This window comes from Temnothorax americanus, unplaced genomic scaffold, assembly GCF_048541705.1.
Source record: "Temnothorax americanus isolate GAGA-0224 unplaced genomic scaffold, ASM4854170v1 Scaffold155, whole genome shotgun sequence".
NCBI lineage: Eukaryota > Metazoa > Arthropoda > Insecta > Hymenoptera > Formicidae > Temnothorax > Temnothorax americanus.
Window position 1 is genome coordinate 71,750 of NW_027509292.1, and position 26,487 is coordinate 98,236.

Genomic DNA, 26,487 nt, shown 5'->3' on the forward strand with positions numbered 1-26,487 from the left:
TACTAGCGGTTCCGGGACCCCATGTGCAATCATTGCTTCCTTAATGGCCTTGTTCGAGGTGCTATCAAACGCCCCTACGATGTCCAAGAAGGTTCCAATAGCGTATCCTTTCGCCTCCAGCTGCGTCTCTATTTTGCCTATCAGGTGGTGTAGGGCAGTTTCCGTAGACCTGCCCTCCCTGTAGGCATACTGAGCACTGGCTAGAGGGTGGTCCGCTAATGGTCCATCCTTGAGAAACCTATCAATTAGCCTCTCCAAGGTCTTTAATAGAAAAGAGGTCAAGCTGATGGGTCTATAATCCTTGGCTTTAATGTGTCCATTTCTGCCAGGCTTAGGTATGAAGACCACTCTAGTGGCTCTCCATGCTTGCGGGACATGTCTCAGAGCTATGCTTGCCCTAAAGATTTTAGTCAATGGGCCTACCAGCTCTTCGAGTCCCTCCTGTAGGAGCAGAGGGAGTACGCCGTCCGGTCCCGGAGCCTTATAGGGCTCAAAGGAGCGAACCGCCCACTCCACCGCTTGTGGATAAACTACCTTTGCCGCCAACGCCCAGGCCCTGGGCTTATAAACGGCCCTAGGTTGTCGTTGTTTCTCCGTGGCTGAAGAGGATTTTTGAAATCCCGGGAAGTGAACCTCCATGAGATGATTCAAAGTCTCCTCAGTTGTTTCTGTGAATTCTCCATTAGGGAGCTTGAGACAGCTCCACTGTGGGTCACTCTCTTTGCAGAAGATCTTGCAGAGTCTGGATGCTTCTGGAGCACTCTCAATCCCCTCGCAGTAACTCCTCCACCCCGTTCTTTTGGCGTTGACTATCGCTTTTTTGTAGTCTCGCTGGGCAGCCTTATGCTTTTCCCAGGCTTCCAACGTATTTACATTTTTAGCCCTATTGAAGAGCCTTCTTACCCCGGCCCTGAGCCTCGATAGCTTTGCATTCCACCATGAGGCACCGGCCGAGGCATTTCTTGGCCTCAATGGGCAATTTAGTTCAAAGGATTCCCCGATAGCGTCGCTTACGAAGCTCGCTGCGATCTCCAGGTCCTCCTTTGTATGGAATTTGGTCGGCGCATTTTTTAGCCGACTGATTAAGTCGGCTCTAAAGCCCTCCCAGTTTGTTTTCCTGGGGTTTCTCCCCCACTGTTCATCTTTCTGTAAGTTCACAAGGTCAAAGCGGATCTGTCTGTGGTCGGACCCTGAAGGTTCATTTGAGACCCTCCATCCCGCCACCAGATCCACCACACCCCTCGTGCACAACGTAATGTCTATCACTTCCTGTCTTCTAGAGTCCAGGAAAGTGGGTTCTGTTCCTCTATTTAAGATTTGTAAGTTAGTGCTCATGATGAAGTCAAGTAGGCTCTCCCCCCTTGGGTTTATGTCGGAGCTTCCCCACACCAAATGGTGTGAGTTCGCATCACAGCCCAAGAGGAGCTCTAGTCCCCTTTCCTTCGCATAAGTTACTAGCTCTATCATGTTTCTTTGGGGGGGTAGTTCCTCCGAATCGTAGGGCATGTAAACAGACCCCACTATCAGGTCCCTGACCCCTCCATCGTCTGTATTGAGTTTCAGCCTTACAGCTACTAAATCGCTGTCGCTGAATTGTGGTAATAGACAGGCATCCAGACCTTTCGCCACAATACAGGCTCTTGGTCTTTCTGTGTTGTCTGCTTTGAACAATTTACCACAACCTCCAAGGCCCTTAATGTGTCCTTTGACGAGCCACGGCTCTTGGATGAGGAATAAATGCTTTGTGTGCATCACAGCTGCGCACCTGGCTAGAACCGCCGAGGCGCTTTTGCTGTGATGCAAGTTGATTTGAGTGAAGGGGATATTAGAGCCTGCCATCGATTAGGCAGTCTCCGATCTATCCTCCTTCTTTCCTAACTCCCCCCTGCGGTCCCCCCCAGGCAACCTAACTGTCGCCTGGCTGAGTCCGCAGAAGGGTTTAAAGTTGAGCGCTTTAAGAGCACTCAACGCTCCCTCCCCAATAAGGGCAGCGAAGTGGGTGCTCGTAGCATCCCTACTTTCGCTACCCCTCGCGACCACCCAATCCGCGGCTTGGAGACCCTCATTTTGTCTGTCAAGTAGCTCTATCGCTTCCTTGACAGGCATCTTAGGGTCCTCTACATGCACTACCACTCGATGCCGCCTAGGCAGCTCATCGAGCCGCATCGCACGCAGCCGGACCCCGTTAAGGTCTATTACCGAAGTTAGGCTTCGAAGCCACCCTTCGGTTTCTACATCGGTGCAGTTAAAAATGACTGCACCGTCCCTATCTGAGGTGCCCTTGAAGGTGGGAGCTTTAGTACCCCTCGCAATGCTCAGGATACTTCCCCTCACCTTTTCCTTCAAGAGAGCAACCTCTTGTTCGTTCAGCTTTCGTTCGGGATACTCCATGGGAACCATGGCCACCCTTACTAGGCCGGATGTTATCTGGGCAAAAGTCCTCTGATCTGGAGTGATTTTAGGCCTTTTGCCCAGCTGTGCAATGCTGGGACTGGGTGTGCTCTGTTCCGATCTGGGACGTTTGCCCGTCCCAGCGGAAGCTCGCTCCCCCGTCTCCAGCGCTGCTGCAGAAGCAGAGTTCGGTTCTGGAGCGGGCTTTTCAGCGCCGCTGCTCCCCTCCATCTGCTTCTGTTTTTTGTAGCGGAGACGTGCCGCTCCACTAAATTTTTTCCGGTTTTTACCAGCTTGTGGTTGGGCCTCATTCGGCTCCTTCCCCAAGCTGCCCGGTCTATTTTCCTCAGGTCGCTCGCCACCTGCTAAGGTGGCCACGCCCTGGAGAACCTCCTCGTACTCTAAATTTAATAAATTTGGCATTTTATTCCCACGAGTACCGCGGTCGCGCGATCTCACCCGGGCAAAGCCGCGAATGCCCGGGGCTTGGCTGCCCCCGAAGGGGTTTCTCCCGGAGGTCGCCCGGTTTCCGGGAGGCACCGTTAGTGACGCAGCACCCCCTGCGCCACGCAGCCATCAGCACGGTTGCTCACACCTTGGCTTGGGGGGTTCCTTTTGGTCGGGCGCGCCCGGCTACACCCCTGAGCGGGTGATCCCCGTGCGCGGCCTTAAGCCCCCCCACCCGCCCCAGGGCGGCCACCCGCAGCCCCCGAGAACACCGGGTCCGCCGAGCGGTCCCGTCGTCCCCCGCGTCCCGCGAACCACGAACACCCGCCCCGAGGCTTCGGCAAGGTAGGAACCCATCGGGGGAGATAATATTACTTAATTCATGTGTACTTTTATTTAATTGGCTTCCTTTCTCTTCAATGTACCTCACATATATTACATTAATGAAGTTTATTAATCTATCCACAATAAATTGTACTGTCTTTAATGATATTAAAGGATTATTGTATAATTGCAATGTAAGCTTCAACATTTCGTCTTCTAAATTAATCATTTTGTAAATAAATACAGAAATGCAACAATGAAATATAAAAATAACATTTATTTGTTCAGTATTACAAAAAATATTTTTTTATATATATGTGAATATAAATATTAAATCTGAAAAATACTCAAATTTTCATAAATCACTGAATAATCAAATTTTCATAAAACAAATGAAATATATGTACTATTATACGAAACTAACTATCGTTATTGCGGAGTTCATCCAATCTATTAATAAATTTTGTAACAGTAGTATACATTTTGACTTTTTGACATTCAATCTTATAAAAAAAAAATTTGAAGAAACACCCATAAGTGCCTGCATTCTGCAGAAAAATCTATTTTCAGCGCAAAAAACGATTTAAAACAATAGTCGATTGCTTCAATTACACTGTTTGATTTTATTTCAAAATTGAAATAATTAATAATTAAAAATACTTTATATTCCTGTTCATCTTCATCTTCATCATCAATTTTTTTTATATTTCCAATAATTGCGACGTAAGGTCCAATTTTATTTCCACTTTTGTTTGACTCTTCAATTCTTCTATTCTTAAACTCCGTTAAATCATCAAGCGACTAAAGAAAAATTAATAAACTAAAATGAAGAAAAGTGCTTATTATTTTTAATTAATTTAAACTTATACCTTAACATGAAGTATAAAGGAATTCGTTACATCTTGTAACAAACATCCAAAAGTAATATCAGAATCTTTTCTTTTGCGAAGAATTGTCCCGAGAATTTTCGATAAACAAAATAGTGCTAAAATATTCGTTTTTCCTACAACAATGAAATCAATCATTAACCTAAATAATCTATTTTGCACACAATATAATATGTCATAATATGTTATAATATGTCATATAAAAAACATCGCTATTTTAAAATGTTCAAAGTGTTAATAAAATTTTTATAAATTAATTTAAGTTATATTCGCAATAATACTTATTTTAAATAAAAACATTTTATTTAATAAATATACCTGCTTCAATTTTTTAATTCCTCATCTGATGGATTTAATTTATTTTTTGATTTAGCACAACGTATTATTAATGGAGCTACTGTGTCCCACTCTTCTTTAAATTTAGTTTTCGCATTGGGATAAATTGTGTCAAAATCATAAGATAACTAGAAATATAATAATATTTAAATGTATAACCATTACTTTTACGTAATGTTAAGAAGTTGAAAGTGAAACTCACTAGTATGTAGCCAAAAGTCGATCTTAAACATTTAAACTGTAAAAAATAATTCTTTACGTTTTTACAAGGGACTCTTAAATGAAATGTGTTATTCCATTTCGTGATGACTTCTTGTTCTGGCTTATCATTGACTTCCAGCCATTTTATGGCGTGTTCAGCAAATTCGATAGGTGTATCTAAAAATCGAGAAATAAAATTAAAAAATGAAATTGTACGAGTTTTTTCAAAATAAGTAATACCAAACAAAGCTTGATTTTACTTATTTTGTAAGCCACATGCACCTTCTATCTGTTGTTCATCAGGTGATATTAATTGACAGTGAATCAATTTTCTGCGATAGTTGAAGTATTTATCATAAAGAATACCACCAGCACTGACACACTTATGACCTGCTGTTGCTTTTTGAAAATGATAGTAAAACAATTTTGCTGCCTCTTCAACTGTTTTAGGTGGCACTACAAAAATTTCTGCCAATTCTCTCGCCAATCCAATAAATCTTTCTTTAGTTATTCTGTTAATAAAGAAATATTAAAATACAATAAAAAATATTAACATATTTCGTTTGTTTTAGAAAAATAACAAACTATTTATTTCTTCTTTAACAAATAACAAAAACTTTTGTTACATTTGTTTATACTTGTTTCGGTAATATTAAATATGATTTTAGATGAAAGTAAACAGAAGATATATAAAAATAAAATAAAATAAAATAAAAATAAAATTAATTTTATATTTTGAAATCTCCTTTTTAATAAAACTAATTGCATACCTATATCCTGAAATTTCAAATTCATTATCAATTACAAGATCCGATAGTAACCTGGTATCAATATTTTTAAATAATTTAAATGTTTGCATAATTATCTTGCCTTTGACTGTACATTTCAGCAAATCAGCTATTTTCTTTACTGGTCTATTAGCTGTTAAGCAAACAAACAACCAACAACAAAAATAATTATTTAAGAAATTTACTAGACTGTAGTAAAAAAAATACAGAATTTTGTTAATGTTAGTTAAATGTTAATGTTAGTCAATGTATAGTTACAAAAATACAGAATTTTGTTAATGTTAGTTAAATGTTAATGTTAGTCATGTATAGTTAGTCAAATGTTAATGATTTTAATTTTTTATTGTTGACAATATAACAACTTTAAATATTAAATTTAAATTTGAGGGTTAGCAACTGCATTCATTTAATGACAAATTATATGAATTAGTTGTATAAAAATAGAAATAAAAAATATTGTTTGGAATATACATTTGAAAATTTTAACAAAGAGACCATGTATAAAGAAATTATATAAATGAAATTAAGAAATTTTATTTACTACATTATAAAGATTAGAATACAAATGACATACGCATAACTGTGATCACGTTCACAGTTGATTCAACTTCTATCAGATCAAGTAATGACATATTAGAGGTATTATTTGTAGATATAGTATGCGTGTTATGATTTATTGTGGCAAGTGAATCATCATGATTGAGCGAAGAATTAGTAGATTCAGAAGCAAAATCATTTGTGTGTTCATTTGTTAATTCTGATTTTTCATAACATTTATTTTGTTTTTCGTCATGCAATAAACCACCATCACTTTTCCAAACACCCAATTTTATTTCAAATTTCTTCCTGAATCCACATTCAGATTTATCAAATAACTGATCTAAAAAATCATTATCTATTTGTCTGAATACTTCTTCATCTATACCACATTCTGCAAAAAAAATTGCATGCTCTTTTAATTAAAATTAAATATTAAGAAAACTCAATAAGTATAAGTTTAAAACAATGTTTGATTTAAAAAGAAATAAAATCACAAAAAATTTTATTTATTTGTACCAATAACCCATTTGTAAATCAGCAATTTTACTAAAAATTGTAATTAACTAATAAAATAATATGATAATGCAATATTTAAAAAAAAACAATTCATACACATACACACATTATTCGTACTTACAAAGTTAATTGGTTTTAAAATAATAAAGTATTAAAAATGTTTAAACATTTTAAAGCAAAATTGTAAAAACAGTTCCAAATTAAAATATTGACATTTAATGTACGATATCAAAATAAAACATTAATTTACATATTCATTAAGTAAATTAAATCATTACTTATCATATTATCTTAAATGGAAAAATTTTGTAATACATAATAAAATAATAACAACTGCATTATATTTAACTTTTTACTTTTTTCTAATATTATTTGTAATATCAAAAACGTTAAAGTAAAACGAGAAACTTGATTAAAAGTTTTTAATATATATACAACTTTAACCTCAATGTTTACAAGATATAATAGAACGGCATACAAATTATATAATACATGTATATGTAGGAATAAATACTTACGTTTAAATTTTTCATTTAAACAACTTAAATTCCACTGTGTCAAGATATTTTGAACGAATTCGTCCATATCTTTATTCGAAGACACGTACACGAGAAATGTTGTATAGCCTGCACTCGAGTGACGTTTCCACGCAGCCTAACTGAATAGGTTATGTCACATTGACAAAACTAGTGAACCGTTGCTCCTATCGGGCAACACTGTAACTATAACTGAAAAGTTCAGTAGATACTACTGAAGTAAATTGTAGTAAGAAATAAACAAGGGTTTTGTTAATTTTACGATTCACCTTTAAGTTGGTACAACGGATCTTTTCTCTCAGTGTACGTAAACGCTGCGATATTATGACGCGAGTGTTATTTCACGCATTAAATTTTTTGTATAATGTATCTTATATTTGGTTACTTTTACGAGTGCTACCGTAATCTGCTCTGACGAAGTACTTCCGCTTATGGTGATATCTAAGAAGATCGTCACGTACAGGCCTTACACCGATTATCTTGGCTGGTGGATGTATGTTTTATCAGGTGCAGCTCTTTTTGCGTGAAACGCAGCTTTATACCACCACGTGGCTCCTTAGTTTCCAAGTTAACTTCCTCTGGTATCAAAAAAGGTAAATAATGTCCTGTAATAATCAAGCAACGCAAACGTAAGAAATAAAAAATCAAAGATATTCTTATAAACGTCATTTTAAGCAAGATCTTTGATTACGTTATGTGAGAAATATACACTTTTTTTATAAGTCTCTTCACCCTTGAACCACTTCGATCTCGATAAAACTTGATTAGTCGTTTTGCTCAGCGATTTCGTTTGCAAGCATCTACGTTTTCTGTACTTAGGTTTTTACTTGTACAATATTTAACAATGTTGTAAAAATAAATATTACTCTCACCAACGTGAAGACCTACCTGCCTAAAATACGCACTCTGCATCTTTTTCTACCTATCCCCCCTAGAAAGAGACAAAGAGTGAGTTTACGCGGAGACGCTAGGGAGACGCACGTTACGCGGAGACTGTGCGACCGGCCCCGACGGCGTAAGCTGAAAAAACGTGCGAGGTCCCGACACCGGTGCCGAAGGAACAAGACCACGCACGTTTCTTCGGCTTACGTCGTCGGCGTTATGCAGAAGTGTGTGCTCCCCGCTTAAAGCTGGCGTCAGACAGGACGCGTCAAGCAGCGAGCAGCAACCACGCAACAAGGCACGATGTTCTACGTCACTGCTGATATCACTTAGAGCTGCGTGGGTTGCTGCTTGCGCTACTTAAGGCTGGTTTCACATGGGGCGTAAGACGCATATGCGTAACTTGCGTCAGCCAATCAACGCGTCTCAGCTACTATACGCGTCGGATACGCGTAATTTACTGAGACGCGTTGATTGGCTGGGTTCGGGGAGCGCGCTTTTAGCGCTCGGAGCGTGCTCTGTCCTTGTTCAACTTTCAGTAAGTAACAAAGACAGAATGACGTTGTCAGCGCTACGAACGTCTCCCCGAACGCAGCCTCAAATCTAGCTTAAGGCTGAGTTTCCACTGAGCGCGTCACGCGTCGCGTCGTCACAAGTTAACCACGCAAAACATCACATTTCATTACATCCTTGTGACGGGATCGAACGGGGATGTTTTGCGTGGTTCAATCGACGACACCTATTGTACAAGCATAATCTAGTCTAAGCGTAACATAGTCTGTATATATATGCAGTTCCTGAATTAGATCTAGTTTTAGTTTAAGTGTTATTGTTCACAGTATATATATTGTTTAAAATTTCATCTAGTCTTAAGATCGTATTATTATCACTGCGATTTGCGTCTTCAGTTTGTGAAACTACAGTATTGGTTCACTTCTTCTGCACCCTGCCTGGGGGCGAGCAGCATGCTTCAGCGCGCTTCAATCTCTGGTCCTTTAGAGAGTGAGCATGCACGCACTTTTGCTTTAGTCTACAATTTTTGTTTTGCCTTTTTGTGTTTTATTTCTTCTGCGTTATACATTTCTTGCCTAAAAGTCGTTCGACCATGGCATAATAATAAACAATCAAATTCGCCGGAAGGCTGTCAAAGACCTAAGCTTGGATCGCATGGCTTTTGATTCTAATTGATTGTATATCGATCCTATTTCTCTTATTATTATTTACGTCGCCTGAGAAAATCGTTTCAAACTATTATTAACCGGTTATTGCGATAAATATTACCACATGCCTCGGTGGTCGAATTGGTACGAAGCCCTACACGGAATGAGGGAGGTTCCAGGTTCGAACCCTGGCTAAGATAATATTTTTCGCAATAAATTTCTTTACAGTTTTTAGATAATTAAATCGAGTCGATTTAATTCCGGGGAGGGAAAGGTTTTTAATTCTAACAATTACTGTGTTTTAAGTCCGACCAATAATCGGCGCGCAGTTTGTTGGAAAAATTATATGTATATATATAGACATATATGTATACAGAAACTAATATAAGGCTGTCAAAGACCTAAGCTTGGATCGCATGGCTTTTGATTCTAATTGATTGTATATCGTTACGATCCTATTTCTCTTATTATTAAATAATATATAACTTATGAATATATATATTTTGCTTCTTACTATTAGATCATATGTTATTTACAACTTCTTTCAATTATATATTTTGCGACGCTTTTTCCCCCGGTCTCGCAATCCGGTGGAGGGCTATCGTGGATTGACAGCACGCGCAACTAATTCAGACACCAAATGATTGGGCGCCAGGTGCGACGGATCGCACCACCGTACCGTATTATATCTAACGCAATATCCCCGACAATACCTCAAGGCGTAGTTCTCTTTCAGGGAGTCACGCAATCAAAAACACACAAAATGATGATAATAAGACAACATATATATTTAGTCAGATATAAGACACGTGCAACCGAATCTTAATCACAATAGGTGTTGGTATAATTGGTCTGAGCATCTCGCACTCGAAATCAGACGGTAACGAGACATTATCGGCGGCGGATCGAAGCCGCGGCAACAAATTAACGTGAAGATGTTATATAAATTACCGCACAAAAGTCGGAGAGGCTGACGCACGAATGCCGCATAAACGACGCAATAAGGGCACGCGAGAATATCAAATTTTAAATACTGTAGATTAACACACGCGAGATCAGATCAACGCAACAGATAAACGCAGACGAACACACAAAAGATTAACATGAATAATTAGTTGATGAAGGTATCGCGGTACCTTACTTCGAACTCGCAACGAATTTGAACTCACAACAAATTTACGCCACGAGGCCGACGAACCGACTCGCCGCACCTTCGGTTGCGCCTTCACCGCGCACCCGGGCCACCTCGATTCCGTACGACGCAAAAATTACGGGCGATCTTGCCGTGTCGACCACGCTGGCCGGCGATTGCCCCTGAACACGAAATAAGGACTCGGATTGCGGACGATCCCGCGACTTGCCACGCAAATCCTGAATTCTTTCGCAAGCACAGAGATTCCGCTGCCCCGCGCCGATCCCGTCGATCCTTCCGTCCCGCCAAGCACAATATTCGTCGTCCTCGAGGGTCCGGATACATTACTCAAATGCGAGGGCGGGTGCCCTTCAAATTACATGGCCACTCGCGGCCCGCTGTTTCCCTCACAACTCGCTCCCGTTATCGCCACGCTTATCCCGATTCACGCGAGGAAACGCGGCACAATTACTCTTGCCAACGTGACCAGAACGTAACACGATTACGAACTCTAACACAACGAAACGCGACACGATTACAAATATTAACACAAGGAAACGCGACACGATTCGACACGATTAATCCGACTCACATATTCCAACGCCACGCGACTGTCGGCCGTGACGGTGCTCCCGGGGAGGACACGATTGGTATCTACGCACCGGAGAGCTCACTCTCGGCAAGGCCCTGGCACGATCTCCACACGATTCTACCTTAAATGCGAGCGCAGGTAACGCACACGCTCATACCGCTGTCCACAGGTAGATCCTGCGGCGCTCAGGTAACCGATACGTGCCTGGGGCCAGTGCCTCGAGCGAACTCTCTTTTCTTTAACGCGGGGACGCCAGAGTGGTGACCTTACAATGCGTCGTAGTATCTCCTTTGGTCCGGGCAGCTCGGAGTTCGGGCGATGGTCCCACGTCTCTCTCCGGCACGACAGTGTCGGAAACGATGACCTGCCGGGATCGCGCCGGTTCCCCGCGCCTGCGCTGTAGCGTGTCGCTCGACCGGATTGCCGACCCTAGCGCTCCCGGCGCCTAGGCCGCACGTGCGCCGCTCCTTCCGGGGGCACCACTCCAATTCTGGGCGCTCTCATCGGTGCCTCAGCTTCTCGCGCGCCTCCCCTTCCGGCGGCGCCGCTCCAACTACCTCCGATTCGGCGCGGGCTTTTCGAATCAACCGGCTGTCCGGGCCGCGATGATCGAGTCGGCGTTCGGGATCAGGCTTGTCGGGCCTCGGCCCCGTCTGCCGGCATCCCCTCGGGTGGCGGCCCCAGGGCTGTACCTTTCCCTGGGCCGCCCCTCGGCACCCTGGTCTGACTGGCGTTTTGTTCGGGTGTGTCCCGGGGTCCCCTAGACTGTTATCCTGCCGCTGTTACGACCGCGTACGGAGTGAATTCCGGCCGGCGACACTCATGCACTTGCGGGGAGGTCCGGGCGATCCGACTTCTGGCCATATCCCCTGGCCGTTTCCTTAATCCTTTGCCCTTCCTTGTTGCGGCTCCCGGCCGTTACAGGTTGACTCCAGCCACCACTGGCGATCCCTTAAACTTAATAGCTAATTAGACCAATTTAGAATACGCAACCGCCCCTCCCTCGCTCCAACGAGGAAGCATCCCCGAATTCCCCTCGGCCGAGCCCGTCCGGGAAGTAGACGCGACTTGTCACGTCACAATTTAAAAATTGTAATCTTTGTTAAAATAGAGAATAGTAGAAAGCATAAATACAGAGTATCTCTGCTTTAACCAAAAGCACAAACTGTTTTCTGCTTAAATTATAATCCTTTATATTTTTATACCAAAACATTTTTCAAATGGGCCATGTATTCACATTACTAATTACATCTTGAACTGCAAGCAAGGACTATTATTAATTTATTTTATTGAATGATATAATTCCAAATTTTTTCAAATGACATGTAGACATGATACATGATACAAATGGATGAAAATAATGTAAAAATTAGCAATTTTTCCCTTTTTCATTTTAATTTAGAAAAGAAATGTGCAAAACAACAACATAAATTTATTCTTTACGTTTTTTTTTGTACCTTTAGATACCCTGCATTAAAAAAAATTTGCTAAATAGCTATGAGATTTTTTTCACGGTGGCTACTATGGTTTTATAGGGCAAAAGATTGTGAAATTGCTTGAAGAGTATGCAAAATTTAAGTTTTAAGAACTGTTAGGGGAACAAATAAATCTTACGTGTTCTTACGTATTTTGAGTTGTATAGAATCCGAAAATGGCCATACAAATTACGTCTGTAGCGGTGAAAAAGTGGAAAATAAAGGAAAATGCGAAAGAACGTGAAATTGTTTAAACTCCCAGACGTAACTTTGTCACGATTTCTTACGTATTTTGAGTTACAGAATTTTGAGCCAGCTATATGAGAGGACTTAAAATAAAAAAAGTATTTGTAGAGTAAAAAAGATTTTGTAGAGAAAACTTCAAGCTTTCACGTTAGGAAGTCGAAAATTTTTACATATTTTTTTGTGCACGTGACAGACCCACAAAGTGAGAAGGAAATTTTTTATTTTGCCCAGCTCGTATTTTTTTTTAATTTTTATTTAAAAATTACCAAATTTACAGAAACTAGAAAATAATAGTAACCTTTTGAAAGTAAAGATTTTAAGCTCTAAAATTCTTTTTTTTTAACTTAAATTTCGTTTATTTTTAACAAAGTTACAGCTGCTTAAATGTTGTCTATTTTTTAAGAAAAATTAAGTGTTCCTTTAATTTTTGTGAATAGTTTATATCCATAAATTATTATTGTTTCAATTATCAATTCTTTACTTACTGACATCGTGATATGTTAAATATTAATTAGAAACAAACGGAACATGAACGACGATTTTTCTTCTCAGAATCTGTTTTACTACACAAAATGTATTACTAAAAAGTACCCAGATAGCAAAACATGAGTGTGCAAAATCATGCAAACATGTTGCTGACAACAATTTTTGTATTGTTACCACAAACATTACGTGAACATGAATTGTAGTTCCGTCTAGGATTCTGTTGCAATCTCTGGTCTGGAATCCGCGTTGTCGCCGTCGATCCAAACTCTCAGCACAAATCGTTCGGAAGAAACAAGGGAAGAAAGGATAGAGACTTGTTTTCTTGGTAGTACAAATATAATTGCTCAAAGAAATAAGTAATGTACACGTGCAGTGTATTTACGTGACTCGACTCGACAATACATAACAGAAAACTTCTTTATCACTACAGTAAGCGCGCACGTTGCGGCGAACGAACCGCCATCTCTACAGAACTTCTCGAACCAAATTACCATCGTTCTCAGATTCATACTGTTGAACCGTTGCACACGATTCCGCGACCTTGTGCAGATAGCTTGCCGGGATAGTAAGGAAAGGAACACCTTGTGTATAAATAAATGCTTTTATTATGCCGATCGTGCACCAGCTCGTGTCACAAACGACGAGAAGACTGACCGGTAACGGCGCGCTCGGAAGACGCTCGGCTCTCTATGACGACACATTGGTGCAATTTCGGGACCGTTTGCTGCGCGCATGATCAGACACATACATACATGCACACGCTCGTCAGGCATACTCAACACATACTCATAATGCTTTTACAGCAAAGATTTGTAAATTGATGTTGCAAACTGTTTGCAGCAACAATGTGTAAATTGTTTCCATCAATAATATGTAAACTGTATGTACATCTATGAATTCTCTGGGCGTAAACTATTGCTGGATAAATGTAACAAATATTGAATAAACCGTTGCTTGAAACAAATTTAATACTATTGCTAAGTATTTGCCGAAGCAGCTTTACATGTTATTGCGCGAACATTCGTCACGAATTTATGTACATATTTCGTAAATGTAACAGGCGTTTTCCTATCTGGGGTCTGTCATGTTTACGAAATATGTAGATACGTAAATTCATGACAAGTGTTTGTGCAAATAACAAGTAAAGCTGTGTCCGCAAATGCTCAACAATAGTATTGAATTTGCTTCAAACTACGGTTTATTCTATATTCATTATATTTTTCCAGCAACAGTTTACGCCTGGCGCGGAGGTTCTATTGATGTTCCGTTTATTGGTGTTCCATTGATGTTCAATTCATAGATATATTATTCAGCTTTGGTGTACTTTATTCGGCCCAACTGGCCAATTTTATTAAATAGAACGTTACGTTTCGACCTCGGGTTTAGGTCCTTTTCAAGCGTCACAAGTACAAACTATTAATTAGTTAGGCGTAATGCCTGCTACGCCACATCTAAAAACTAATAAATAAAAAATAAAAATTACGACATGTAACATATATAGTGCACAGTTAATATATTTAATTGTGAATTATTGTGAATCTGTATTATACATAGATTACCGTGTTACAAGGTCTTTGACTGGCATTACCGTTATTTGTTTTGCAACGAATATTCTTATACATCGATCTCTCAACTGGCATTACCGCTATTTGTTTGTCACCGAATTTTTATACATCGATCTTTTAACCTCGAGACAAGCGAAACATATTAGATCGGTCATTACCTCTTGAAACATTGTCGAGACAGTTTGCGTCCGTTATCTGTGCGCTGTACCGTTCTACGATCAAGTATTATCTTTCGAAACAATGTCAAGATAACTTGCGTCTGTTGTCTACCGTTTTGTGCGCTATACCGTTCACGATTTCATTGTAAGTAACTTTAATTTTATATCGATGTGAACCGTAAATCAGTGTGTCGCTCCGTATGTACGCAGGTATCGTGTAACATATAATGAAGTACCAAATGCATCAGCATAGTCCTCCTGGCCTTCCAACTTGAGAGAGACTCAAGGTTGCTTGCCTATGGAGTAGCGCACACACACCGGAATGACCGCATGGAAAAAGGAACGTGCAACGTGCGAGTATACAATAGCCCAATGACCGCGTTACAATATAGTTTCTAATTTACACGTTTCTAATTTATTGCACTAAAAATGACCACAAAAAATGGTCAAAACATTCGCGAATTTTTTATTTTAAATTTTTTATTTTTTATGTATTGACGATAAGAAATATATATAACTTGCGCCCTATTTACCGCGCCGGCTCTTACTGCCTCTTTTCCTTTAATCGATTTAATCACGAGAGCCTTATAATTTTTAATTTTTAATATAAATAATGTGCTTAAATAATTTGTTCGTTGAGAATTATAATGTATAAAAGACCGTTGGCACGGTATATTCGATCGTTCATAGTCAAAGAACTTGTCGAGTCGGCGATGTTACTGTTAATGTGCGGACACGGAATACAACAAAACAGTTTTGCTCAAAACGATCAAGAGGGGGGAAGAGAGTAAGAAGTGGGAAAATATGTCTCTTCTATAATACGTTCGTAGAGAGCGTTAAGTTTTTTTGTGTCTCTTTGTTAATTTATATTATCGTTAAATTTTTTTGTAAAAAACATCTGCTATTTTCCTCTTCTTAATCTGTTTCTTTTTATGTAAAATTACTGGTTTATTCCAGTCGAAGTCGTGTCCATATGACATTCTGTGACAACTAACCACGGAATGATTACTGATGTTCTTCTTTATATCATTCTGGTGCTCCCTGAGACGCGTGCATAAATACCGTTTCGTTTGCCCGATGTACGCAACATTACAATCTTTGCAGTTTATTTTATAAACTAATTCGGTTTGATTAAGATCATCTATCCTATCTTTCCTTCTTTTTATTATGCAGTCGAGTTTTTTAGGGACCGTGTATAGAGTATTAATATTGATTTTTTTTAGATCTCGACTTAAAGACTCACTCAGATCTTTTACATATGGTAACGGTATATTATTCTTTGGATCAAAAATTATTTTACTATCCTCGGTAGACGTATTTCGTGTTTTAAGGTGATTTAATCTTTTGGCAATGTATTTATTAATGATTGATTTTGGAAAACAGTTGTTAGTCACGATATCTTTAACAATTTTGATGTTAGAGTTATGGAATTTTTTGTCAGAAAGTATAATAGCGCGGTCAATTAAGCTTGTGATAGTTGCAACACGATTTCCCTCGGTCTCGCTAGCCGAAGGAGCGCGGCTGCAATTGGATTGACTTACCGCCAGACGATAGCTCAAAAGGGGATACCGAGATCAGATTCCTTACCGTAATTCCTGTATCTAAGGTCTTGGACGATACCTTGCGATTGGGCGCCAGGTGCGATTATAGACGCGCACCACGTCTCGGCAATGCTCACCGTAGTCTCAATGGCCTCGTCGCAAACTCAGGGCGTAAGTCCGCGCGAAAGAGGTGGAGGTGGAGAAGGAGCGTGACACAACCGACACACAAAATAAAGCTTGGCAATAAACAATATTAAATAGGTATATTTCACATAATAGGCGAACAAATCGTATCGGAAAACCAGGGCCGGACGCCGTTCGAATAGCCGGTACCAACGCGGCAATCGGATCGGCCGTTAGCGCGCGCGGAGTGCGTGATGTTCACACCCGCGAGACTCCCTTCGCGAACGAAGCTCTCAAGCGAGCCCCGCGATCTCGGTCTGGATACGCGCGACCACGCAGTAACGCCAATCCGCCCCCGTCTTAATCCCCCGATTCCGAACGCACGGCGATTCTTATACGCACGACATGAACGATCTTTATCCACCCGACATGACAATTCTCACCGACTCGACATCAACGATTCGCACACGCACGACACAATATACGCAACGCCACGCAATGGCGTGCTCGCGAGATCCTTCCTCGAGCCGGCGCGACGATATTTGTCCGCGCACGCGACGCAAAATATCCGCGAGGCTCGCGATGCACCACCAGATGCTCGGCGCGGTCCCTCCCGACACGCACACGGAACTTCCGTACACGACACGCAACAATATACCCGAATACGCAACTCTAAACACAATATGCACCGGAGTGTACCGCCCGCGGCACGCTTCCGTCCACGACTCACAAAACACGCACGGCGATAGCCGCGAATTGACTGCCGATCGTACGCGAGCTTTCGAATAAGGCTTTCAGAGAGGTTTCTGGCTACGATCTCAGCCGGCCACGGGCCCGCGATCCCGACAAACAGCCGCGATGATTTCCCCGGCGCCCACGACGGCGGGAGCCAGTAGCTAAATACGACACGTAATCAGGCCGATTCACACGGTAATCTATTCGATTTACACGTTTACTTGCGCCGGGTCGCGACCGAGATTGAGCCCACAATTACTTGGTAGCACCGGAGTGGAGATCTTACAAGTCTGGCTGCTCGCTGCTGCTTGGCGGCGTCGGGGCGCTCGTCCAGGTGTGGCTCCTCGTTAGCGGCTCGATCGACAGTGAGGAGTGGTCGGTTCGGCGGGACTACGCCGGGCCCCCGCACCTGCGCCCTCAAGCTCGCGGTTCTTCCGCCCCGCCGATTGGTCGTGTGCGTCGCCCTCTTCGCGACGTTGCAGACGATTTTCCGCCATTTTCCCGCGGCCCGTTTGATTTGGCTGCTGGCTGTGCGCGGGCCCCTCACGGTTTCCCGCCCGGCTGGCCAGGCCGTGGCGGTGCCGCTCGGCCCTCGGGGCGCCGTCGGGGAGAGTGTGCGGGTCGCTCACCCGCGCTGCAGTCGCGGTGGTGCACCCGTGTTTATGCTGCGGCGAGGCCGTGTTACGCTGTGCGAGACATTCCCGGCGCTTCTCCAGCGGCAGGCCCCGGCAGCCCGCCCATCGGTCCGACCCCTCCGCCGTACGTCCTCCGAGCGCCCGTTCTTCCCTCGTCGCGACTAACGTCGGTACATTAGGTCGTGATCCCACGCTCCGGCACCGCCTGTCGTCCCTACGGAAATTAGCCTAAAAAGGTTAGTTAACGCGAGTGGCCCTTCCTCGACTCGAGTCGAGGCGCCACCCCGATTTCGATACCCGATTTTTTTCAGATATGTTGATGACATCTTTGCGGTTGTCCTTAAACTTAAAGTTGACATAATACTAAGAGCTTTTAATGACTATCACCCCAGATTGAAATTCACATATGAAACGGAAAAGGACGGATCACTTAACTTTCTTGACACAACGGTGATCCGAAATGGCGATACTTTGATAACGAATTGGTACAGGAAACCTACATTTTCTGGACAATATACAAACTTTTATTTGAATCACCCGTTAAAATACAAAATAAACACTATCACAAGTTTAATTGACCGCGCTATTATACTCTCTGACAAAAAATTCCATAACTCTAACATCAAAATTGTTAAAGATATCTTGACTAACAACTGTTTTCTAAAGTCAATCATTAATAAATACATTGCCAAAAGATTAAATCACCTTAAAACACGAAATACGTCTACCGAAGATAGTAAAATAATTTTTGATCCAAAGAATAGTATACCGTTACCATATGTGAAAGATCTGAGTGAGTCCTTAAGTCAAGATCTAAAAAAAGTCAATATTAATACTCTATATACGGTCCTTAAAAAACTCGACTGCATAATAAAAAGAGGGAAAGACAGGATAGATGATCTTAATCAAACCGAATTAGTTTATAAAATAAACTGCAAAGATTGTAATGTTGCGTACATCGGGCAAACAAAACGGCATTTATGCACGCGTCTTAGGGAGCACCAGAATGATATAAAGAAGAACGTCAGTAATCATTCCGTGGTTAGTTGTCACAGAACGTCATATGGACACGACTTCGACTGTAATAAACCAGTAATTTTACATAAGGAGAAACAGACTAAGAAGAGGGAAATAGCAGAAATGTTTTTTATAAAAAAATTCAACGATAATATAAATTTACAAAGAGACACAGAGAAGCTCAACGCTCTCTACGAACGTATTATAGAAGAGACATAATTTCCCACTTCTTACTCTGTTCCCCCCAGTTGATCGCTTTGAGCGAAACTGTTTTGTCGTTTTCCGTGTCCGCACATTAACAGTAACATCGCCGACTCGACAAGTTCTTTGACTATGAACGATCGAATATGCCGTGTCAACGGTCTTTTATACATTGTAATTCTCAACGAACAAATTATATAAGCACTTTATTTATATTAATTGTGAACTATATATATGTTACATGTCGTAATTTTTATTTTTTATTCATTAGTTTTTAGATGTGGCGTAGCATGCATTATGCCCAACTAATTAATAGTTTGTACTTGTGACGCTTGAAAAGGACCTAAACCCGAGTTGAAATGTAGCGTTCTATTTAATAAAGTTGGTCCGTTGGGTCAAATAAAGTACACCAAAGCTGAATTCTTTTCACTTACTGGCGAGATAACTCTCAATTTGCAGATATATTATTGATGGAAATAATTTATCTATTGCTCGAGGGGCGTTGAAGTGTTCCCCGGATTTGCGAATTGGTGCAAAACTTGCTCGAAGGACTAGAGGGTCGGTCGGAACCCTCACAAGTAGTTATCGCGAAGGTAAAGTCGCATGCAGCGAACTAATAAACAAAGCGACTCACCGTGTCGGCCGTCGTCCCCTGAATCCACCGGGCCTCTTCCTGTCCTCTGAACTCGTGGACGCTCCGTGAGTCTCGTCTCGTTCGGCGTGCGGCAGGCAAGCACGTGCAAGCAAATCAAGGCAGTGAATAGTAAGCAATAGAGCAGGCAGGATAAAGCAGGAGTGCACGCTCCGAGTGTAGCGAGGCGGCGGAGCGATTTCGGTTCCTTTTTGCCCGACTCCGTGACGATTGGAGCCGTAATGATGAGAGGTGTGTCCTCTCAGAAGACTTAACAATGAGTGCCCGCGGTCCTGAAATGTGCCGCGGGCGAGTAATTGCTCCCTTTTGGGGGGAGTGGATGGCATCGGCGGATGGACGATGGCAGCACCGACAGGTGAGTCGCATGATTTAACTGTCTCGCGATCCGCCGACGTTTCGCGCAAGAATTACAATTAAGGGGTAACTATATAACTAGGACTTATATACAAATATTTACAAGGCGGAACGCCAAACATTCCGCCCATCAAAATACAACGTGTTGTATTTTTTAACAGTCTGACTCCGTCGCCCGTGGTGAAGTGCCCAACGGCAAAGGGCACAACTTCACCAGAGGACGTAAGATCGAGCCGTCCGCCACTGCACCGTGGCGACTCGCGGGACGCCATCACTACCCGGGTATAGCGTTTCGACCCTTCCGCGACTCCAACGCAGAGACGACGCGTTTTCATTCTTTATGAGGACTAGGGATCCCACTTTAAGCGGGTTGGCGGAGGCCCACCATTTAGGACGCTGCTGTAGAGTATTAAGATACTTCTGGTGCCAGCGTTTCCAGAAGTCCTAGTAAATACTTTGAACGAATTACCATCGACTCAAACGACTAACTGACAGCGGAGTCAGGTCCGGAGTGGGAACGGATACGAGCGGTAAGAAAGTGGCCCGGAGATAAGACCTCGTGATCAGAAGGATCGGTGCTCATGGGGCAGAGGGGCTTGGAATTCAGGACGGACTCGATCTGAGCAAGGACTGTAGTGAATTCCTCCACCGATAGAATCTGCTCCCCCACTACCCGCCGGAGATGGGTTTTAAACGACCTGACTCTTGACTCTCAGAAGTTCCCGAAATGGGGCGCGGAAGGAGGATTAAAAGACCACTTTATTTTCTTTCGCTCCGCTGCGAGGCACATGTGGTTCTCCAACTCCCGCGCGGCTTCCACGAAATTAGTGCCACGGTCACTATATAGCAACGAGCAGCGTCCGCGTCGGGCCACAAAGCGTCGCAGCGCAGCGAGGAACGAGTCCGTTGACAACGAAAAGGCTATTTTCAAATGTACTGCCTTGACCGCAAAACAGACAAAAAGGCACACGTACACTTTGAAAAAAAAGATTCACCGGGCTCGACGGGTGACCATCGCGAACGGTCCCGCAAAGTCAACGCCGCTTATCGAGAAGGGCTTGGCCTGACTAATTTTTTCGACCGGTAGATTCGCCATGAAGAGTTGAGAAACTTGCGGATTTGCGCGGAAACACTTATAACACCTCGAGAGTACGCGCTGGATTGCGCGGTGAACTCCGAAGATCCAGAATTGTTGGGCGAGTAAGTATTGCAGCGTGCATCGACCCGGGTGTAGATGAGCACGGTGCACTTGTTCAATAACGAGTTTAGTTAACCTATGCTTGTTAGGCAATAGAACAGGGTGCTTGGCCTCGAATGAAAGTCCCGATTTTGCAAGCCTACCGCCCACCCTGAGAACACCCGTAGGATCAAGGAAAAGAGCGAGTTTGAGCAGAGGCTTGGGGATCTTCCTCCCGCTTCGAAGCCGATCTATCTCATCGCAGAAGACTTCAGATTGCACGATTTTCACTAAGGCTAACAACGCGGAATGTGACTCGAATTGATCCACGGCAGTAGGTAAGGTAGGCTGGTTCCACTCCGGGGATCTGAGGGGGAGGGGGGGGCGGGGGGGAAACGCGGGCGGGGGGAACCGCGGGGGGGACCGCGTTTTTTCATGCGCCGCAGGGTAAGGGGAGGGGGGAACCGCGTTCTTGGGCGCCGCGAAGGAAGGGAGAGGGGGGAACCGCGTTCTTGGGCGCCGCGGGGTAAGGGGAGGGGGGAACCGCGTTCTTGGGCGCCGCGGGGGAAGGGGGAGGGGGAAACCGCGTTCTTGGGCGCCGCGGGAAAAGGGTGAGGGGGAACCGCGTTTTTCGGGCGCCGTGTTTTCCGGCGCCGCGGGGCGAGGGGGTCAGCGTTTTTCGGCGCCGCGGGGCGAGGGGTCCGCGTTTTCCGGCGCCGCGGGGCGACCGCGTTTTCGCCACGGAGCGTGGCGAGGTGGTCAGCGTTTCGCCGCGCCGCGGAGTCCGCGTGACGTCACACGCTCCCGCTCGCATTGTCTCTCCATTGTAGATGTTTCCCCCGTCCCCCGGTCGCGCGCGTCTTCTCGTTCGCGCGGTCTCTCTCCCGCCCGCATCATCTTTCTCCATTCACCTCTTCTTACCTATCCTCTCTCACTTGCATCATCATATCTCACTTGCCGTCTCCACCATTCGCCTATCTATTTGCGTATTATTTGTCTCCCGCTCGCGGTCATTCCTCTTTGTAGCTCGTATTCATGTCCTCTCTCAACAGTATCTTAATTCTCGAATAATTCTCATTAATTTATTTAAGGGGTTAGTCTACTCGAGAGAGCCAAAAACAGGCGAATTTTCAAGAATTAATTTCAGACGAAGTATCGGTGATAAATGAATGTTTTTTTTTTATTTTCTTTGTTAAAGTTTCGAGAACATGTCCAAATTTTTATGCGTTGAAAAATTTTAAGATGGCGATGAGGCACTCCTTCGCGCGCAACCATGTTTTTTAGAGGTGGTCAAACGGTGTACATGGTTTCTGGAATGTGGATGGTCTGAAAACAAAAAAAATATATAGTCATAAACTATATTGTATTGTCTACGGAATGACAAAGCGTTTTTTCTCTCCTTGTTTTTGGCGTCAAGAAAAAAATTCCTGAATTTTTTGCTGCATTTTTGGACTCAAATTACGTGTTATTATTATTAATAATTATTGAACAAAATATTATAATGATAAAATCGTTCGTCATTCCGTAACTACTATTCCATAGAATATGTGTACTAAATTTGAAGTCGATTCATCGATTAGAACACGAGATATCGTGTACACCGTTTTGAAAAACATAGTTTTGAGAAAAACGCGTTTAAAGTTTCGGTACTAGTTTTTTGAGTGAAAAATTGCATTTTAAGCGTCTTACCGTTAATCAGCCATTCCTGCGTCATACAGTAAACCTTCCACTTCGTAAAAATTCTCTTCGAGAGCCGATTGTGCTATTCTTCTATTAATTCTTTCTTGTTTGGAGGTCTCAAACGACCGCTTGTCAGCAATCGCAATTCGCAGCTCATCCGCTTTATCGCACATTTCGACGGCATTTGGCCCAATTTGTAAGTTCAGGACGTCCATCATTTGTAGAATACTCTCGTACCCGTGATTAAAAATGCTTGCTGCAAAATACGATGCCACTTCCACGGTTTTCGCTGTTGACAGCTGTTCGAAACTATGGCTATAAAATGATGCAATACTGGCGTGCTGTCTGTTGAAAATGCTTCTGACTGACTATAAAGTATTTTTAACGACATCTGTTGGTGTCGTTAGTGTATTAGAGAAATTCAAAATTGAATGGTAAATCGTTATGTTGTACCCGCCGAACAGGTAACGATTTGCAGCAGATAGGCGTTTCGGAGCACTCCGGAGCGCTTTTTTTTTTTTTTTTTTTTTTTTTTTTTTTTTTTTTTTCAAACAACTATCAAACAAATAAAACGTCTTTCAAAAAAACATTTAAAATCTTTTTAACAAAAATACAAAAACAAACATCTTTAAAACAACTATCAAAAAACTAAACATCTTTAAACAACTATCAAAAACTAAAAGTCTTTAAACAACTATCAAACAACTATTAAAATTTTTTTAAAAACTATCAAACAAATAAAAAAATCCTTCAAAAAACTATCAAAACAACTAAAAAGTTTTCAAACAACTACAAACAAATGAAACGTCTTTTAAAAACTTTAAACATCTTTTGAACAATATCAAAAAATTTTAAAAATTTTAAAAAAACTATTAAACTCTTTGAACAACTATTAAAAACTAAAAAATTTTCATAAGGGGAAGGTGGCAGGAAAAGGGCCTCATGGGGAAAAAAAAAGGTTTATGTTATTTAAGTTTAAAATTTCCCAAAATTTTTCCCAATGAATTAATCAAAAAAAAAATTTTAAAATAAACAAAATTTTCCCCTTTTGCACGGCCAAGGAAACTTGCAAACCATGGGTAACAAAAAAACGGGAAAAAGGACTAACCCAAAGGGGCCATTTCATAAAACCTACCCCCCTCTTTCCCAATAACAAAAAAAACAAAAATATTTTAAAAGGGGAAAACAAAAAAAAGAAAAAAAAACAAAAAGAAAAAAAATTTTAATTCGGGGGGAAACCTCCCAAAAAATTTTTTGGCCAACCTATTAGTAAAACCGGGTAAAAAAGGGGGGATAAAAAATTTTTAAAAAAAAATTTTAAAAACCAGGGGGGAAAAAAACAAATTTTCTTAAAAGGGAGGAATGAAAAAGGAAAAATTTGGAACCCCCCAAAAAAAATGGGGTATTTAAAAAAACCCTTTTTTTGGGTAGGTCTTTGGGCGTTTCTGTAAAATTTTGGAAAGGGATTTTTTTGGGGAAAAAAGGATTTTCCCTAAAACCCAAAAAATTTTTTTAAAAAGGGTTTGGGAAGGGGGGAAACAAAAGCCGAACCCCCCGGGGAAAAACCGTTCGGCCAAAAGTTTCCGTCTTGGGACGGGTCAAAAACGAGGTCCCTTTCAAATTGATTTTAAAAAGAACTTGAAAAGGTTTTTCCTTTTATGGGCCCAGTTTTTTATAGAAATGTAAGGGGGGAAAAATTTTCCCCCCCAAAAAAATTTTGACAAAAAAGCCCAAAGGAAAAAAAAATTTGGCAATGCTTTAGATTAACGTTTTAGTGTTTGGCCCTTTTAAAAAGGGGGGGTTTTTAAAAACCCCCGCGAATTTTTTCCCTTTGATTTTCCAAAAAAGGGTTTTCCGACGGTACGAGGTGGGTTGGGGTTTACACATTTTTTTTTTTTTTCCCTTAATTCCCAAAAGACCCCGGGGTGGGTTGGGTTTTTTTTGGGGGGGTTCCCCCCCGGACGGGAAAGTTTTTGCCCCTTTCCGGGTTTGCCAAACCCAGGGGTTTTCATCAATTTTTTAAAATTTTTCAAAATTTAAATTTTCCTGTTAAAATTTTTAAATTTTTTTTAATCGAACCCATGGAGTTTCGCGACAACGCTAAATTTTTGCAAAAGGGGCCCCCCCGGGGGGCGAAAATGAAAATTAATTTTTCGTAAATTTTGGGGATTTGCTCCCCCTTTGGGGGTTTTTCGCGGTCCAAGAAAAAACATTCCTTAAATGTGGGATACCAATATTAAAAAAAAAAAATTAACCCAATTTTTAAATTAAAGGTTACTCTTCACCCAAAAAATTTGGAAGGGCAATTTTAAACTTCCCCCCAAAAATTTTTAATAAAATCCGGGGGAAAGGGGATGGTGCCTTCTTTTTTCCCGGGGGTTTTTTTTAACATTATCGGCCCCCGGAAAATTTAGCGTTCGATAAAAACCCATTCAATTCTCGTTAAATTGAAGGTATCCCCTCCCCCCTTTAAAAAAGGGTTTTTAAAATAAAGGGGGGGTCCCCCGGAGAAAACCCGAAAATTTCCCAAAAGATATGGGCAAGGGAATTTTTAAATAAACGTTTTGAGAAAAGGGCGGATGGGCCGTGAAAAACGTTGGAGGGGGCGGTAATCGCTTGGTAGGTTTTCCCTGTATGACTGTAAAAAAGTCGCGCGGTTTTTTTCCCCAATTTTTTCCCACTTTTATTTAGGGAAAAAACCCCTTTCGGTCCCAAAAAATTTTCTGGGATAAATTTAAAAATCCGTTTTAATTCGCTTTTTTGTGGATTCCCAAATTTTGTTGAGACTGGGTGAAAAAAAAAGAAATAAAAAAATTTAAAATTTTTTTTTCTTTTTTTCGGGGTTTGAACTTTTTTGGGGAAAAAAGTTTTTTTTTTTTTTTTTGGGATTTTTCCCCCCTTTCCCCTTTTGTATTTTTTGGCGTCTAGCCCGATAAAGGGAAAAAACAGGGGTAGGGCAAGGAATCTTTTGAAATTTTAAAGGTTTTGGCGGGCCCTTTTACGCCGTCAGATGAAAAGATGCTTTACTCGCACGTGTTGGGTCGAACGGTTTTTTTCGCACACGTCAGTGCGTCGCGCTGTTAAATTTTCCCCTCCCCAAAAACCCCGGGAATTAGGGAAAAAAGTTTTACGTTACTAAAAAGTCTTCCTCGGCGAACCACGCGACGCAATCCTTATCGCGACGAAACCGATACATTGACAACGACTCGTCGTACGAGCAACGCACGTAGTACCCTATGCTAAATACGCGATGATATTGATACGTGTACCCCGACGTTTCCGGATCCGCTTCCATCTTCTCCAGGGTACATTCCAGGTCGGCGTATATGATAAATGGAACTCGTTCCTTCCTGTTATAATTTTTAAAGGTCAACCACTTGTCGTTATCGCTCGGTAACTTGATCGCGCAGTCGTTCATCTGCCGACAGTCGACGGTGTGGGCTTCCAATTTCTCGCTCGTGTAGAAGAAGTGCAAACATCTGTAAATAATAAAAAAAATTTTTTATACATCTTTTTCGTAAAAATTATTTTTATTTTTATTAGGATGTATACTCACCGATTGCAAAAGTATTTTTTGTTCCTATTCTTGTTCACTTGCGAGCTCACGAGGCGGGATAGGTTCTTGATCCACGCAAAATGTCCCACGTTGTCGTCTACACGTACAGCAAATTTACATGTCTGTCCATCTTTCGGTCGGTGAGCCGTATTGG

The 26,487-nt window shown here is 41.8% G+C and overlaps 1 protein-coding gene across 13 annotated transcripts; it reads right to left on the reverse strand.

Moving 5' to 3' along the window:
- Nucleotides 1-4,366: 4,366 nt before the first annotated feature.
- On the reverse strand, nucleotides 4,367-8,241 carry LOC143895364 (uncharacterized). Of its 13 annotated transcripts, none has more exons than XM_077402428.1 (9): nucleotides 7,855-8,220; nucleotides 7,367-7,544; nucleotides 7,236-7,280; nucleotides 6,949-7,158; nucleotides 5,949-6,305; nucleotides 5,357-5,507; nucleotides 4,869-5,098; nucleotides 4,588-4,763; nucleotides 4,371-4,513 (listed from the first exon to the last, which is right to left on the reverse strand). In XM_077402428.1, the coding sequence occupies exons 4-9, from the start codon at nucleotides 7,013-7,015 to the stop codon at nucleotides 4,373-4,375; spliced, it is 1,122 nt and encodes a 373-aa protein (XP_077258554.1). In that variant the 5' UTR covers nucleotides 7,016-7,158; nucleotides 7,236-7,280; nucleotides 7,367-7,544; nucleotides 7,855-8,220; the 3' UTR covers nucleotides 4,371-4,372. The 13 variants fall into 13 exon arrangements, with proteins under 13 accessions (XP_077258555.1, XP_077258554.1, XP_077258551.1 ...); XM_077402425.1 differs by having other exon boundaries at nucleotides 7,352-7,544; XM_077402422.1 differs by having other exon boundaries at nucleotides 6,949-7,544; nucleotides 7,872-7,897; nucleotides 8,041-8,220.
- Nucleotides 8,242-26,487: the final 18,246 nt, after the last annotated feature.